This window comes from Daucus carota, chromosome 1, assembly GCF_001625215.2.
Source record: "Daucus carota subsp. sativus chromosome 1, DH1 v3.0, whole genome shotgun sequence".
Taxonomy (NCBI): domain Eukaryota; kingdom Viridiplantae; phylum Streptophyta; class Magnoliopsida; order Apiales; family Apiaceae; genus Daucus; species Daucus carota.
In genome coordinates this window covers 45,852,152-45,870,210 of record NC_030381.2, presented here as the reverse complement: position 1 = coordinate 45,870,210, position 18,059 = coordinate 45,852,152, and the positions used below count along the sequence as shown (strand labels likewise).

General features: G+C 33.7%; 3 protein-coding genes across 4 annotated transcripts; 2 read left to right on the top strand and 1 right to left on the bottom strand.

Moving 5' to 3' along the window:
• Positions 1-147: 147 nt before the first annotated feature.
• LOC108223379 (uncharacterized protein At4g06744) lies at positions 148-1,955 on the bottom strand. Its single transcript, XM_017397611.2, has one exon. It carries the CDS (start codon positions 1,584-1,586, stop codon positions 252-254), a length of 1,335 nt encoding a protein of 444 aa, XP_017253100.2. The 5' UTR covers positions 1,587-1,955; the 3' UTR covers positions 148-251.
• Positions 1,956-4,187: 2,232 nt separating this feature from the next.
• Positions 4,188-8,174, top strand: LOC108208751 (cysteine proteinase RD21A). The gene is made up of 5 exons (XM_017379277.2): positions 4,188-4,826; positions 6,319-6,554; positions 6,664-6,804; positions 7,081-7,533; positions 7,823-8,174. Exons 1-5 carry the CDS (start codon positions 4,391-4,393, stop codon positions 7,910-7,912), a joined length of 1,356 nt encoding a protein of 451 aa, XP_017234766.1. The 5' UTR covers positions 4,188-4,390; the 3' UTR covers positions 7,913-8,174.
• Positions 8,175-8,537: 363 nt separating this feature from the next.
• On the top strand, positions 8,538-13,166 carry LOC108200689 (leucine-rich repeat extensin-like protein 3). Of its 2 annotated transcripts, none has more exons than XM_017368957.2 (7): positions 8,538-8,740; positions 8,821-8,925; positions 9,006-9,132; positions 9,235-9,306; positions 12,191-12,236; positions 12,376-12,745; positions 12,829-13,166. In XM_017368957.2, exons 1-7 carry the CDS (start codon positions 8,692-8,694, stop codon positions 12,861-12,863), a joined length of 804 nt encoding a protein of 267 aa, XP_017224446.1. In that variant the 5' UTR covers positions 8,538-8,691; the 3' UTR covers positions 12,864-13,166. The 2 variants fall into 2 exon arrangements, with proteins under 2 accessions (XP_017224446.1, XP_017224513.1); XM_017369024.2 differs by having other exon boundaries at positions 8,563-8,740; positions 12,379-12,745.
• The last annotated feature ends 4,893 nt before the right edge of the window (positions 13,167-18,059 follow it).

Here is an 18,059-nt window from a genome sequence, read left to right as displayed (position 1 = left end):
TTTATCCTCTGTTGTTCCAGAACATCCGAGTTCGACTCTCGCTTATCCGAAAAATATTATAACAGATACTCATTTGTAAGTCATATAAGCCTAAACTGTAAAAAAAAAACACTTTCTGACGTGTTCGCCAAAACAAAAAAAGCAGTATAAAGGAAACAAGATTATTTTTTACACTATATCGTATAACATATACTCAAACAAGACTATTATTTCACCAATCAATCAAAATATTTCTTTTGCTCTAAATTGTTTTAAAGTCTTACCTGGGGTGCTAGAGCACGGTACGATCTAGGAACTGCCGCAGCTGATAGCTTCTGGTGTGGCTGAGCACCACAAGGAATCCAAATCTTGCATTTCTCAGCATCTGAACAACATTTATGTTTAGAGAAGAATGCATGACAATCAGCTGCTGATCTCTGACCCGGAAGGCCTGGTATGCAATTCATTCTCACATCAATCACCTTTCTCCATATCAAAATCTTGCATAATGGCCCTACTTTGGTGAAATAATTATCTGACAATGACAAATTTGCCAGCTTGGGCAGCAAGCACAGGGAATCTGGTATTGTCCCAGAAAGTTGGTTTTGAGCCAAGTTGAGTAACTCTAGATGGCCCAAACAGCTGAATGAGGCTGGTATAGGGCCTGTCAAATTATTCTGGCTCGCGTCGAAGAGGGTGAGATGGCGTAAAAGGCCGATTTCACAGGGCAAGCAGCCAGAGAGCTGGTTGTTTAATAAGAGAATTTCGACTAGAGTGTCTTTTAGATCTCCAATGCTTGAAGGGATGGAGCCGCTTAAATTGTTGTTGGCCAAGGAAAGGTAATAGAATTTTCCGGAGCCGAGAGTATCAGGGAGCTTTTGCATGAAGTTATTGTTGTTTATGAAAAGTATTTCGAGCCCTAACAGGAAGACTTGAGGCGGAAGCACCCCGGAGAATTTGTTGAACCGGAGGTCTAAAAAACTTAAATTTGTTCCACCAAGAAGTTCGATAGGAAACTCACCTGTAAACACATTGTTACTAAGATCCAGCTCATATAAGAACCGGAGATTGGCTATACTTTTAGGAACTACCCCAGTAAAATTGTTGGAATTTGCATGAAATATAGCAATATCAGGTAATTGATCAAGAAAACCGGAGAGTGTGAGCTCTGGACCTGCCAAGTTGTAGCCGTTGAAATCAATTCCTGCGATTGCGGTTTGATTTAAATCAGGGGCAGTGTCACAAAAAAAGCCCTTGTATTTGTTGCAAATGTCAGGGCCAACCCATGTGTTTGTAATGCCAAAAGGGTCATGAGTGACCTTTTTCTTGAATTCTTGTATAACTGGGTACACAATCTTGATCCTCTTGCTCTCATAAGAATGTATCGGCTCTGGAGGCGATGTCGGGCAGTAGCCTTTCTGTGGTGGAGGGTCAGGATTTTGCTCTGGAGGACTGCCACCAATACTTATAATTGGCCCCAGTCCTATTTCTAGCGATTTTCTGGCCAGGTGATCATCGCAATATATCTGGTACTGGAAAAATATTTGTAAAACCAAAACGAATCGCAGAAGCACTGCAATGAGAGGGAGGTTTTTGATTGTGTGCATCTCTTTCTGATCTCTCGCTCACCAGCAAACTCTGACTAAATAAATACAGGGTTTGTCTGGTGTGTACCCGTGGACACATGATTGTTGAGGTGACATGATAATAATTGAATAGTTTCGAGTACCCGTGAATAAATGGCAAAGAACAACATAAAAATGGCAACTTGTCTGAAATTAAAAAGAAAAAAATATAGTGTGTGTACAGGAGTTCCAAGTCCTGATGAAGAACACAAAGTTAGAACTTGTAGAGACCACATAGATAGTGAGATTTGTAGACTAGTAGGGATGTCTGCTGCTGATCAATTTGCATTATTGTATGCTTCACGAGGGGCATGTTTGTTTGTATTCTTTCATTACTTTGCCTCTTTTTTCTTGGTGAATGATAATGTGACATTCAGACCAGATGGATTGATGGATTGTAGTTGCTGCTCACACTCTTTGAATGCCATCCTATTCACGAGGAAATGATCTAAAGCGTGTATAACATTATTCATCCAATCATTTCAACTTCCACGCATATCATAATCTTATCGTTATTTACCCAAAAACTGAGAAGTTACTTAATTTCACGGTTAATGAGTCCTGTTAAAGAGAACCAAAACCCTTATTTCATGTGTCAGCATCTCTATTACGGTTAGAGATGTAGTTGCTTGAATTGAAATCTCATTTGCATAAAATGGGTAAATCATTTCTTATCTACACCTAAAATTTCATATTATTCTCATTCTTGTTAACTTCGAATTCTATATCATTCGTTCCCAAACCCTCCACCTGTTCTCATAAACAAAAACCCCTGTATTTGTGGATCTAAATTCTAATATTACAACCCCGACTAAAGTCTCAATTACTTGTCAGAATTTAATCAGAAATGCATTTAACTCTCTATTAGGAGCTGAACACTAAAAATAACAAACAAGCAAACGAACATTCAATATTCATATTTTCATTGTCCCCAATATTAGATAAAGAACACTCAACATTCACAGACCGACAAACCACATCCAAAGTTGAACACCCAATATTCATGATAAGAATATTATATCCATATTATTTATGTCATTTTAACTTTTTGTAGATAATTTGAGTTGAAAAAAACACATGCTTCCACACACTATTTTTCAACTTTTTTTTTGAATAAATATATAAATCTTAAATTTTTATTTAGAGAATATGAATTTATTATCAAGACTCAATAAAAGGTTCATTGAACAATTTCACCACGGTGTCAATATGTCGTGTGACATAATTTGTTTGTTCACTCTTAATTGAAGTGACAAAAGTGTGTATCAAAATTGTCTAACTTTTAACATGCTCCCAAACTTGAAAAAATACATACATTTTAACCGAAGACGTATATCTTCGTATCTAATTATAATTATAATTATTTGACCTTGTTTAAAATTTTAAATGACAACTATTGAAGTAAAATCAATATTCGAGATTTTCTTAGTATATAATCAAGGTTTCCGGGAGTTCAGATCTTTACCAGATCTTGAGGTTTACTTAAAGGCGACTGAGGATAACACTTGAAGATGACCATTTTTGAGATAACTTTAGGATATTATATCATATATTGCTAACAATATTAAGTTAGAATACAAATAGATGATAATCTATACTATACTATAATAAGCCAACATGGGTATATCCAGTAATACTAAAATACTAATAAAATGATGTTAAATTTTAAATTATAAATAATAAATTACGAATTATATACCCGCTCGTATTTCGCACGGGTTGAAGGCCAGTAATATTAAAAGTACATTGTTGTAAGTGTTGTAAGTCCATAGTTAAGATACACAAAATACGCTTAAAATCTTATTTATTTACATTTTAACCCGACACCTCTAAGTTGAGAGGTGTATCTAAACTAAGAAAAATCTTAAAGTATTATATTATAAATATATATTTTGTATTACAGTATTGCAAGTGTTGTAAAGTCCAAAGTATAGATTCACAAAATACACTTTTCTCTTAATTTTTAAATCATATTTTCATATTTGTTATTTCTATATTTGTATAAAAATGATAGTATTTATTCATTTGTAAAGAAAAGATATTATATATCATGTATTGACTTCTTGTTTGTTTGTCCAACACCGTACAATTAAAAAGAATAATATTTTATAATTTGTTTTTCAGAAAAACTTAAAAAAAAAGAAAGAATAATTTAGAAACGATAAAAAACATATAACCAAATTACTACAAATCACCCTTATATAATCACAATTTAGTACAGATAACAACTATAACAAATAGTTAATATCGTGGAGTAATAATAAGAATAATGAAAATAACTCTAAAAAACAAAAAGAAAAAAGAATAATGAAAATAATTTACTCCCTCCGTATGTCACATTTGGTTTTGTGCTGGTCAAATTGACTAAAGTTTGACTGAAATTTATTAATATTTTATCAATTGAAAAAATAGAAAAAAATATGTCACCGAAAATAATTTTTACTCTATTTTAAAATGTAATTTTCAGTTTTTTAAAATAATAAAAGAATGAATTATAATTTTTGATCAAGTCAATTTGACCCAAATAGAAATGTGACGAGGGAGTGAATAAAATTGAAGGAATGCAGAAATCCGGTAAACCCGATTTCCATGTCTCGAAAGAACAGAATTTGATGTCAACAACGAAACGAACTTTCAAACTCGTTCCCCAATCCCACCACGGAAACCAAAACGACAACAATCCTCCATACATAAACAGACAAGACCCCTGATTCTACACAACACAATGCACGATTCTTCCTCCACAACAATGTCTCCTCCTCTTCTTCTCCTTAGCCTCGTTTCTCATGCTCTCCTCGGCCTCCGACATGTCAATCATAACCTACGACGAAACCCACGGCCTAAACTCCCCTCCTCTCCGGACCCACGACCAACTTTTGTCTCTCTACGAGTCTTGGCTAGTGAAGCATCACAAAAACTACAATGCCCTCGGGGAAAAAGAGACCCGGTTCGGGATTTTTAAGGATAATGTGGGGTTCGTTGATCGACATAATAGCATGCGGAATCAGAGTTATAAGCTTGGTTTGAACAAGTTTGCTGATCTTACTAATGATGAGTATAGGTCATTGTATTTGAGTGGGAAGATGATGAAGAGGGAGAGGAAGAATGAGGATGGTTTTAGAAGTGATCGCTTCGTGTTTGAGGATGGTGATCACTTGCCTGAATCTATTGATTGGAGGGACAGAGGGGCTGTGGCTCCTGTCAAGGATCAAGGCCAGTGTGGTGAGTTTTTTCGTGTTGGATTTTTTTTTTAATTGTATGAGTTTACGTTATGGTTTCGTGTTTGTTAGCTTTTGATTAGTGATTTTGATGGTGATTGAGATTTGAGGGGGCTTGGTTATAGATAATTAGATATCTGCTAGGTTTAGGATTGAAATACTCGAGTGATAAGATTTTATTGGTAATTAGAGTTTGTGGCAATGCAATGCTTGCAAATTTGCAATATTCTTTAGAGTAAATAACAAAGTGGTGGCTGAAGTTTGTCAAATTTTACAAAATGGTGGCTCGATTTTGAAAACTACAAAATAGTGGCCGGAGTTCACTTCCGCCTTTTAAAAAGGTGGCGGCCGTGAAGCTCCGTTAATTTCCTCCGTTAAGTTCAAAAAATAAAATTAAAAAAAAGGGTAGAGAAGGAAAATCACCCAAAATCCTCTAAAAATAGAGTCCCTTGCCTTCACCTCTCTCCGACGAGCTCCCCGCCATATCCGTTGCGGCCATCATCACTCATCACCCTCCTCCCATCCGTAGATTTCAAAATCAAAACTTGCCAAACACCCATTATAAATCTCAGCTCAGTTTCAAGCATACCCTTTCGCGTGCTTACAAACACATCTGACGACATGGCCGCGTCATCCCGTCACCGGCGAGTCCAACGCTGATCAAATCTGGCTCCTTCCCTTTCTTTCATGATCAAACTGTCGACCTCCAATCATTACCTCCGACAGCAGCCCCTAAATCAGCAGCCATCTCCACCGAACGCGGCGTCGCCGCCTCCGATGCAAACCCCAACCACCACCAGCCTGTAATCCTTCTCTAACCCTCGCTTTCAAACTCCGGCCGTCGCCACGCACCACTCCAACTACTCCGGCGAAAATAACTCGCCATCACGACCCAGTCAACACACCACAGTCAACTTCACCAAGATATAGATACAGATGCACAGATATGTATGTAAGCACATAAGAGTTTTCAAGAGGAAAGAAGAGAAAGTTGAGAGTTTTAGATTTGGGGATAATCAATTGATTTAGGGATAATCAGTTCAGAGTTTTTAACTTAAAATCCGCATTTGCCCTCTTTTTTTTTATTTTTTTTTAAAGTTAACGGAGGAAATTAACGGAGTTTCACGGCCGCCACCTTTTTGAAAGGCGGAAGTGAACTACAGCCACCATTCCATAGTTTTCAAAGTCTGGCCACCATTCTGTAAAATTTGACAAACTTGAGCCACCACTTTGTCATTTACTCTATTCTTTACTACAAAACCAAAAATAAAATTTGCTGTGATTTTTAAAGATTTTTGTCGGGTACTTAATAGTAAAATTTTCTTGTTGAAGTTTAAGGTTCAAATTCCTATCCAAATTGCAACTCTACATTTGTTTATTTTGTATGTGTGTCTTCTTTTCTTATAAATGATTCAGAACTTTGAGGTTGGATATTAGTGATTGCTTGAAGATTAAATCCTCTTTGACGTGATTTTTGGTTTCAATGTTAAATACAGGAAGTTGCTGGGCATTTTCAACTGTAGGTGCGGTTGAGGGGATCAATAAAATTGTAACAGGTGAGCTAATTTCTCTCTCAGAGCAAGAGTTGGTGGATTGTGACAATGGCTATAATCAGGGATGCAATGGTGGACTCATGGACTATGCATTTGAGTTTATTGTTAAAAATGGTGGCATTGATACCGAGGATGATTATCCTTACAAAGGTGTTGATGGCCTATGTGATCAGAATCGGGTACAAACTAATAATTTTAGTGTATATGATAAATACTTATATAATTTCTCGTAAAAATGTCTCTTCTCATAGTCAACAAGTCAGTAATTTCGGTGTTTGTTATTTCCAGAAAAATGCCAAGGTTGTGACTATCAATGGGTATGAAGATGTTCCCCACAATGATGAGAAGTCACTGAAGAAGGCTGTCGCACACCAACCAGTCAGTGTTGCAATTGAAGCAGGAGGCAGGGCATTTCAGCTATATGAATCGGTATTGATTATCAGTTATTGTATAATTTTCTCTTATAAATGTAACGAGTAAGTATTAGAAGCAATTTACTGAACTTGTGTTGGATACAACTTCTATCTCTTTGATAGGATCGTCAAAAGTGGACTAATTTATAATTGTTCGTCTATTTGGCATCTGCAAACTTAAATCTCAAATCATCAGATATATGAATTGTTATTCTTTTGCTTAAATTGATGAATCCAGACAGCAGTTAACTAAGACCTCTAATGTAGATAACTTTACCTCGAAATTATTCAGGGTGTGTTTACTGGCCAATGCGGAACAGAATTAGACCATGGTGTTGTGGCAGTTGGATATGGCTCAGCAAATGGTAAAGATTATTGGATAGTTAGGAACTCATGGGGTCCCGACTGGGGAGAAAGTGGTTACATTAGGTTGGAGCGTAATGTGGCCAGTACCAGCACTGGAAAGTGTGGAATAGCAATGCAGGCTTCTTATCCTACAAAGACTGGTGATAATCCTCCGAAACCAGGACCATCACCTCCTTCCCCAGTGAAGCCCCAAACAGTCTGCGACGATTACTACAGTTGTCCTGAGTCAACAACATGCTGCTGTCTCTACGAGATTGGTCAATACTGCTTTGGTTGGGGATGCTGCCCTCTTGCATCAGCCACCTGCTGTGATGATCACTATAGCTGCTGCCCGCAAGAGTTTCCTGTTTGTGACATTGATGCTGGAACATGCCTAATGGTAATGTGAAAATTTCCAACTCTTTCCCTTGCTCCTATGCTTTTTATTGAAGTTTCAAATTGGTGTACACAATATAGTTCTCAAATGTCACGTGACATTCTAATCTGTCGTAAAAATATTTAGTGAGATAGACCCCTTACATTCACACCAAAAATTTCAATAAAAATCTTTCATAATACCACATTGTCACGTCATTTGGGAACAAAATGTTGTAACTAATATTGTATCTGCGGCACTACTCTACTCAATCCGATTTGCTAGCTTTAATAATATTGTTAATCTTGGGCAGAGCAAGGACAATCCTATAGGAGTAAAAGCGTTGGTGCGGAGACCTGCAACTCGTAGCCATAACAGGATGACACATTCTTGCAACTCGTAGGAACAACAGGATGACACATTGGCGCTGAGAAATAGTAGATGATCTGAACTTGAAGTCTTGAACTCTATAATCTTTGATTAGTTGGGTTTTTGAAAATTACAACTTTGTGAGTATTCTCGATTTATAGGAATTGCAGATATATTTACTTCAAATTTTGTTGTATTCCAAGATCAGGAAAGAACAAAAAGAAACTCCATGTGTTTTATTTCTCGAGTTTTCTCAAGAATGAGTCCGTATCTGATATAAATATTTAAATATTTGTTAAGTTCATATTCGTCTTACAACCTTTAACATTAGGAATAATTTAGATTTTAGATTTATTATTGTTCAAAAGTCCTCGGCCGAATCATGTAAAAGATAGATATACCAAATCCATTTGTATGTAACACTTCATCTATATTTTTTACAGTTTGATTTTTCATTTAATACTTTGAACACATAATTAAAAAAAATTAAAAAAATTTGAATACAATGTAAAAAAAGGTTAATCACAAATAATAAATCTACTATATAATTAAAGTATCTAAATTTTTCATCACAAAATTCAAATTCAAAGTCCAATAAAAAACAGAAGAAATAGTGTTTTTTTTTGGAGCAAAAACAGAAGAAATAGTTGTTTTAAATTGTTGTTATTGGGATAAAATATAGTCGGCTGGTTGAAAAATAGACCAGAGTAAATAAGAAAACAAGAAGATATCTTTACGAAACAAGTACGAATAATTGTATCTCAGATCCACAGAGGTGTCATCAGTGTTGAACTATTCATGTATTGAACCGCCATGGCTGCTCCCATTAGTGGTATTCAGGGCCAACTTCTTGAAGTCACAGGTTTGTACCCACCCACCCCCTTGTTCTTAAATTTAAACAAATCAAGAATGATTACATTATAAATCTGTACAATTTTGTAGTTGTTGGATGCAATAAGTTGAAAGATACAGAATGGTTTTCTAGGCAAGACCCATATGTTTGCTTGGAATACGCTAGCTCTAAATTCCGCACTCGTACTTGCACAGGTTCGATATTTTCTTTCTTTCATTCTTTGGGTCTCAGATTAATTTTGACTCGAACTTGACTTGGATTCTTGATTTTATAGATGGTGGGAAAAACCCCACGTTTCAAGAGAAATTCGTGTTTACTTTGATTGAAGGATTGAGGGAGTTGAATGTTGTTGTCTGGAACAGCAATACACTGAGCTATGATGACTTTATCGGCTCCGGAAAGTTTGTGTTCTTTCTATTCCAATTTTATGTCTTGCTAATATTTTCTATCCGTAATTGATTAATGAATTGATTAGCCAAGTTACTTTTGGGTATTTTGTTTAGGGTTCAGTTGCAAAAAGTTCTTTCCCAAGGATATGATGATAGTCCTTGGTCAATTCAGACTAAAACCGGAAGGTGATCTTCGTCATCCTTATCGTGTTACTTCTATCTTTATCTACTTGTTTCTTTAATTAAATTACTTTGCACATTTTACAAGTTCTGTGGACTGTAGTTTGGCTGAAGTTACATTGAAATTTTAAGGGTATCATTACTCTGTGTTTTAGTTTAGACATTTTATGGATGTTTGTGTCATTACTCCGCGTTTTAGTTCATCTTTTAGGAACCTAGAAAGAAGGGATTATTTTACTCACCCGCCGCAATGCACACTCAATTCTTAGGGATTTTTTGGTGCACGTTGATTCTTGGGGATTCTTGTTATATTGATTAATTTATCACTTAACTGCTTTATAATATAACCATTGTGTTATGAAATAATTATTATGTCAATTGTTAAGGATAATAAACTTATTTATTTGAATATATGGCTAAAATATAAATGTAACTCTGGAAATACATGCATAACATATCTTATTAATATATTAAAAATTTGCCGAACCCCCCATATTTTTAAATTTGCCGAATTCGTTATCCCCGTAGCGCGCACTCCTGTACCCACACCCGAATTCATGCTTCCTAGTTTGGAACATATATTACATAGATCAACAACAGAGTTGGACAGAGGCCAATACCATAAATATATATTAGGTACACAGAATCCATTTTTGTTTGAACGGATTATGTGGTTGTTTGGCAACTGCAAAATGCCTCTACTTTTCTTTCCAATTCTGGGTGTATGTTGCGGTACAGAAGCAAGTTCATTTCTTTGGGTTTTTTATATCAGAATTCAGAAGCTAGCTTATCTAGCTTCTCATCAAATACAATTGTGTCAGTTGCTTAATTCTTGTGCGCCCCTCTTTCTTTTTGTTTTTTGGGAGAGCAAACTAGTTTAATATAACATGTAGAGCCAAACCTTAGAGTGCCCGTATATTGTTTGTTAAGAAAAATCATACTCGAACTCGAGTTTGAGATTCAGTCAAACTGAAAAATGTGTTTGAACGTGGTTCATTAAAGAGATTTTTTTACTTGAAAGATCGCGAACAGCTCGTGAACGTGTTTCACAAGCTTTCTCACGAGCTCGTAAACAAATCATTAACATTGTTCACGAGTTTGTTCACGATTTTGTGCTCACAAATAATCAAATATATTACTTGTGATATTGGCTCCTGAGCGGGATATCAAGTACCTGTTCAGTTGACTACTAGCACTCGCAGTACTAAAACGAGATATATAAAATATTCTAGTGTATAAAAATCAGAAATTAAAAAATAAACCTTAATTTATTACAAATGAATATATTTTATTAATATGAATAAATACTCCCTCCGTCCTAAACAATGACCCTCTGACATTTTTCATGCATTTCAATGCGCTCGGAAGAATTTTTCAATTTTTTTTGTTTTGTCTAAAATTAGGAATCCTATATTTTTATACAAAACAAAAAAATTTGAAAAATATTACTCCCTCCATCACTCTCATTTGTTTACAGTTGTTTTACATTATTTGGCACGTATTTTAAGGCGCATATAAAATATAATTTCATAACTTATTTCTTAAATTTTCTTTTTTTGTATAAATATTTAAACATTAAACTTTATTCTGAAGAAACATAGTTTTAAAATAATTTGTGAAACTATATTTTACAAGAGTATTAAAATGCATGTCAAACTCCCGTTCCCAAAGGTAAACTACCTAGAGGGACAAACCAGAGGGAGTATTTATAAATACCCCTTTCAAGCACATTGAGATGGGTGCAAAAGGAAGTGGCTCACTCTTTTGGGACTGGGGGAGTACTCAAATGACTTATAAACTAAACTATCCAAACGCTAAATAACTTATAAGTTACATCATCCAAACACTTATAGTATATGTTATAAGTCTTAACTCACTACTTTATTTTAAGCAATAAGTAACTTCTTTTAAGTTTAGCCAAATGACTTATATAATCCCTGGACAACTACCCTAAATTTTAAATATTATAAACTCATGGGATTGTGTTGGAATCACTTTTTTGATTCATTTCTATGGATTTTAATACCCTTTCTCACAAGGTATTAAAATATCATGGAAATAAACTAAAATACTGATTGAAATGAAGTCATGGGATTATAATTCCTTACATTTGAGATAACTAAGGTACGGAGATTATAACCCCTTAAAACAAATATGGCCAGAATGTAGTAGCAAAATATACTTCCTTCCACCCAAGGATAATTTTACTTCATTACGGTAATGCAAAACTTACACAATTGATGTACTTCGACTGAAGGAATTCTAACCGACAAAGATATGCAGCACTCGGTGCTATTTTTCAATGCGTGTAGGTCATGTACCATTGTATAAAAAGTATAATTGCCCTATGTAGTGTAATACCTATGGTATCGTACTCTGTGGATGAGTATTATGTGGTGAAGTTTACATATAGAACTCCATTGGAGGCAAGTGTCTGAAGGACCAGAACTTATCCAGGTGTATTTTAATCTAGTCAGAACCCTTTCAAAATAAAAGAACGTGCATTTTTTAGTTTTAAAACAGTATTTTAAATGACATACTATTATAACTTTTTTTTTTGAAACGTACTATTATAAGCTTAATATAGGCATATAGGTGACGATTAGGGATTTAGGATCAGATCCTGGCAGAACCAAGCCAGGCAAGAAGTTCTTTCCTGTTCCGGTGAGCTCCTCGACAACAATTTCTTCAGTACAGCAACTTTTAAATTAAAATTTGATATTTGTTCATCACCTACAAGATTCGTTGGAACTACAATTTAATCAAGTTGGACGTTGTAGCACAATAATTTGTGAGGCGTATGCATTCTTTCTGATAATATGTCTGATTCAACCCAAACCAACAGAAACCTTGGAAATTATTTTTAACGCATCCCCTATATGGCTTACAGGCATGCAGGAGAGGTCCGACTAATACTACACTTTTCAAATGCCAATGTAAGTTCTGTTAAATTTGTATGTCACTATAAGTACTCGCACCATCCTTGTCAATAGAATATATCCTCAACTTTATGCATGAAGATTGTTTTATAACTGAAGCTATATACTGACAATGAAACTCTTTGTGCTATTAAAGAAGCCTCCAAAGAATCATGCTGCTTCAGCACCATATTCAGCATCACCTGTACCACCGGCACACACATACGCTCAGCCAGCCTCGTCAGCTCATTACCCCCCACCAGCCTCATCAGCTCATTACCCCCAGCCAGCCTCATCAGCTCATTACCCCCCACCAGCCTCATCAGCTCATTACCCCCCACCAGCCTCAGCAGCTCCATATCCACCTCCAGCGTCAGGATATCCTTATCCCTCTACTCCATATCCTCCTCATTCAGCCGCCTACCCTCCTCAACCATATCCGCCACCTGCTGGGTATCCTCCTACACCATATCAACCACCTGCTGGGTATCCACCACCTTCCCAGCCCTCAAACCATTATCCTCCAGGTAACATTTCTCTAATGTTAAGCCTGCTATTCTGGAGCTTTGCGTTTATAACTAGAATATTTTTTCTGTTTATGTTCCATCAGGCCCATATCCAGGAACCTATCGTCCACCATATTGATAAAAAAACTTGTGGATGAAGGAATGAAGCATCATTTAAAAATCTTCAAGACTTATCTTCAGGTTCAATATGCAATGCAGATAAAAGGAGAATAGTATGTGCACAAACTTTCATCTGTGGCATATCACAGACCGGTTTGCTACTTGTGTAGTCTCTCGTGAAATTTTTTTTGCTTCCGGTTTGCTACTTGTGTAGTCTCTCGTGAAATTCTTTTTGCTTCTGGTTTCGTTTTGAACATAATCTTTTTAGCAAGCTCTCATGTGGATAATGAATTTTTAAAATTGGGTGGTTCTTTATCCTGTATAGGGAATTGCATATATACTCCGCCTTTACATTATGTGAACTAACTTGACGACTACTTTGATAATATTGACTTGCATGGGTTTATGGTTATGCTGATGATGCTTCAGCCACTGGGCTATGCCTGGACTTGCCCATTAATCAGTACAAGTGTGATTCTTATAACGGAGGATCTGGACACTTCATTCTTTTCTGTGATTTGGAAATAATTCAATGTTGCCCCAAATTGGGTATGAAAGATCTTGCTGCTAATTCATAAGTTCAGGGTTAAGTTTGTGGGAGGTTCCCAAAATAGCAAGCAATGAATTTATGACGCTGCGCTCTTTTTTGTACTGTAGCTCAATGCCCGAATAAAGTAGTACTCCAGTAGCATGAATTTCAATGAAACATATATGCTCCATATGCATAATTGCAAATAGATGATTTGATTAGCTGTGGAACAATATAAAATTTGCACAGAAGATACTTATAATCTCTTCATAATAGATAAATAAGAATAGCGTTCATATTTGTAATATTATAATACATTCCGTAATAAAAAATAATAACTAAAGGAGTCGCAAATAGCTAGGTAGAGTGAGAATTAAAATATACCTTATATTATTTAATTTACAAAGTGACATTATATACAAATTTTTATTGGAGAGACATATATAAAAACCACATTATATACGAATTTCAATGGAAACCTCAATAAAAGAAGGATGTATTAAAGAGATTGAGATTTTCATTGTCACAAAATTACTAATCTAAATTCTTAATATAAGTTTGAAATTTAATTCTTATTAATTGGACTTATTAACAATAAATCAAATCACTCCTAATATTATTCGAATATATATAAACTTACATTACACCCAAAGAGAACAAATTAAAGCCAGAAGAAATCCCATTATCTGGAATCTCTGTAAAAGTAATCTCAACCATTATTAGTTAAGCCGACAATAGAATGTAGTCGTCAGCTTTTTGTAAGCCATATATGTTTGATTAATTGAACGAAGACCAAATATTTAAAGATGCAAGGACCAAACGCAAAGAACATTTATCCAAATTCAAAAGTTGTTTTTCACTTTCTATATCTCTTTTAGCAAAAAGGAAAGTAGGGCAGGACCAGATTGCTGAAAAAGAAGACATAAATAGTCAAAAATAAGATAAAGAAGAACATATTTGACGGAAAATGTGACTTTTGGAAAATATGTACCATGTAGTATCTATAGATATTTTTAGTCGTGTATGTGTAGCAGATATTTACCTAAACAAAATTTTACTAAAATACATTTTTAAAGATCATTTAGTAAGAAAGATAATCAGTATGTAAATGTTTGGGTAAAAGTATAAGTTGTTTGGTTATAATTAAAGTGCTACCTGAAAAACAAAGAACTAAATTTAGTATGCGGGTATATTAATCAGGATACGTGTATTTTAAATAATAATGAAAATGTCTTACATTACGATTATGTATATTAATCAGGATACGGGTATATTAAATACTAATGAATATGTGTTATAATTAGGATGTGTGTATATATCAAGTATGGCATTCTTTTGTTTTATTGATTTGTTATTTGATTTTGCACAAAAAATACCTTAATCATGTAGTTAAATATACTATTTTTAGAATTCTTATTTTATGAACAAAGTCTAAACTAATAGTATTTTAATTGCAAAATAATTTTAGAATGAAATTTTTAAGTATGTGAACTAAAAAATAATATATAAAAAATAGATGAAGTATTTTTAATAAACTAGCCAAACGGACCCTTTTCTCTCAACAAAATAAGATATTCATACGGTAGCTTTCCTATATATGAAATATCTATGATTATTTCAAAATCTTAGTCAAAATTTTGTAAGTCAGTTTCCGGTTTATAAGTTATAAACTTGAACTGTTAGTTGTTTTTAATGGGTTTTTTTGGTGTGTGTCCAAAATTTTTACTGGTCATGATTTGTGTACATATGCAGGGGTTATTATTATTATTGACGTTTTGACCAATAAAAACCATTCACCTTAACAAAAAATGGTTGTTAGTATGTGTGCCCACGTACTTGAAAATTCGTTTTTTAAAAAATATTCACATATACAAGTTAAAATTCAAATCTAAATTATTAGTAATTCCAAATAAGCTTAAGCAACTTCTGTCCACGGTAAGACCGAACAACTTTGAAAACATAGTGGAAAGGAAGTGGCATAAAGGTGCATGGGCTGACACTTGAAAAATACTCCTAATCAAGTCCCGCGCGTAATAATTAGGACGACTTACTACTTTGACGTCAATTATGGCTGGAGTAAGAGTAGTAATTTCGAGGAAACATCGCTCTTGTTACATGAAGGCAGCGTCGTTAGTTCGTAGATTTTCAATTCACGTGTTCTAATTAAGACGGAAACCTAGAAAATCAGTACTCTTGTTTGCGCAAACAAGAGTACCGATTTTCTTTGTCGCTGACCGTACCGCGCAGTACAGAACTGAAACGGATCATTTGGCGAATTGCGATATTTAGATCTTCCACTAGCTTAGATATACGAAGTTTTACACTAAAATATAAAAAGATGAGAAAAAAACACTCCAATAGTATCATAACTTAGCTATTTATAGTATTAAATTAAAATATCCAAAATGTAAGAAAAAAAGCATGATATTCTAGTAATTCCTTAAATTACTAATTTCTTTTTCTGTGGGTAATTCGATTTTCTTGAAATTCAAAACCAACTTATAGTAACAAAATTTTAATTAACTTCTCGCTTACTGTTAAATTCAATTTATAAACTTGAGATATGATCTAAACAAATGAGTCTCACATGTAGTGAAACAAATTCAAATTTTATTAAAAATAATATATAATTCTAAAATATATAATATAAAAATAAAGATAAAGATAACTTTATATGATTTATTTAGAGAAAATATATTATTAAAAATCTAGTGTGAGTGAGTGAGAGCGACAGTATTTCTTTTCTTTTGGTTTTGTATTTCGTAATTCAATTATTTTAGTGATTTTGTTTGTGATTTAATTAGTTATTGATTTAGTTGAATAAATAAATTAACTTGATGAAATTATATGTTTTTATTATACTAATGACTTTGCATATTAACTGTTTAATTTAATGTGTGTTTTGAGGGATCATTTGATGACTTTTTGATCATATTTTATATTGTCATTAATTAACGATTTTGTTTCATTTTTAGATGAACTTGGTCCGCTACCCCATAGTACTCTTTGTGTTTGATTTTTTATTTTCCTTCTTTTTATGTCTCACTTTTTTTCCCTGTCTTTCGTGAAGTATCTTTTAAATGAATTTTGTTTTCAATCATTAAAATTTTATAGACTAAATTTTGGAAAACATATCTGTATGATGATGACCTTGAAAGTAGAATTTTTTAGATGAAAGTTTTCTTTTTACCCTTTAACATTCACGAATCTTTTTTTTTTTCCAAATGTTTTTATTAAATTTTTTTATACATATCTCTATACCATCTAATTAGATGAAAGATATTTTATATAAAAGAAAACTTTTTTTCGAGAGAGTTTTTTTTCTCCATGACTAATTAAAAGAACTCAAAATTAATGTCAGCCGGCCCACATTATTCCGCAGTGACGGTTAATAAAATAATCCTATAATACCATTAGTCCTGATCATAGTTTAGCAACAAATTGCAATTCTTTAATGACGTTCTCAGATGTTTTACGATTAAACAACTCCGTAACTGTTGGAATGTTTTATACGAAGCCGGTCTAAACTCTTGCTCATCTTCCTCGTTTAAAAATCACATCTGCCAAAAATATTAAAGCGGTTTTCACTGTGTTCATAGATACATGTTTAGCGCGAAATTTTATAAATTTAAATCATTATATCTATATAATGATGTATCTCTTGCATATACAATAATTACACTAATTAAAATCTCTCAAATATATAAAAATACGCAGTGATCATGTAAACACACTAGCCAAACCCATATAAAAATTTCCAAGAATTTTATTGTACGAAACACAACAAAACTCCTGTCATAGGTATTATGCAGTAGCGGCTTCTGTGGTTGAATATGATCCCAATTATATAATATTTTTTTCACAAAAATATTTATAATTATTTATAAATAATTTAGATTAGTTAAATTTAATTTGAATAAAACATAATCTCATGTATTATAAACTTGGAGAACATATTGAGTCACTTCCAAATAAATTATGTTTGAATATATTTTATTTAGAAAATTTCTTCCTATGTGTCTTGGTTCATTTTAAATATTAGTAAAATATTATTATTTCGGATTTTATGAGCATTTTAAATCCATCACTGGATATAAGATTAATATAAATCATCACATTATTCACATGTACACTTAGAGTATCTCCAACCCATCAAAACCCTTAAGTAAAATTCATTAAATCATATCATAAATAAAATTATAGTTAAAAATATAGTCAACCAATTGATGTTGACTATATTTGACCAACCACTACAAGTAGCAATATCCAAAGCAAGATTTCGTATAATTTATTATCATATGATAATATACATTTTATTTATAATAATTCGAAAGAATAATAACTTACTATTTCTGAAATATAGTCAACAAATATGGTCAATACCATCGAACCAAAATGACTTATCATTTCGACAAATTTTACATGGGTTTAATTTAGCCTACCATTTTTAGCCAACACGGGTCTTGTAGTGCTAGCATCAGATTAACTCTTGTAAGATTACGGAAGGAAAGAAACAATATAAATCTGAGTGTAGCAGATTTTACTCTGATATGATTAATTTCAACCAAGTGAGAAGGAAGCAAGGCTCCTAGTTCTGGGAAGTACCCTGGAAAATGACCGCACGTGTCAGGGAGCCTGTTTTTCCATTCATTCAGTATTTAATTCTACCCTCACATGTTTTATGAT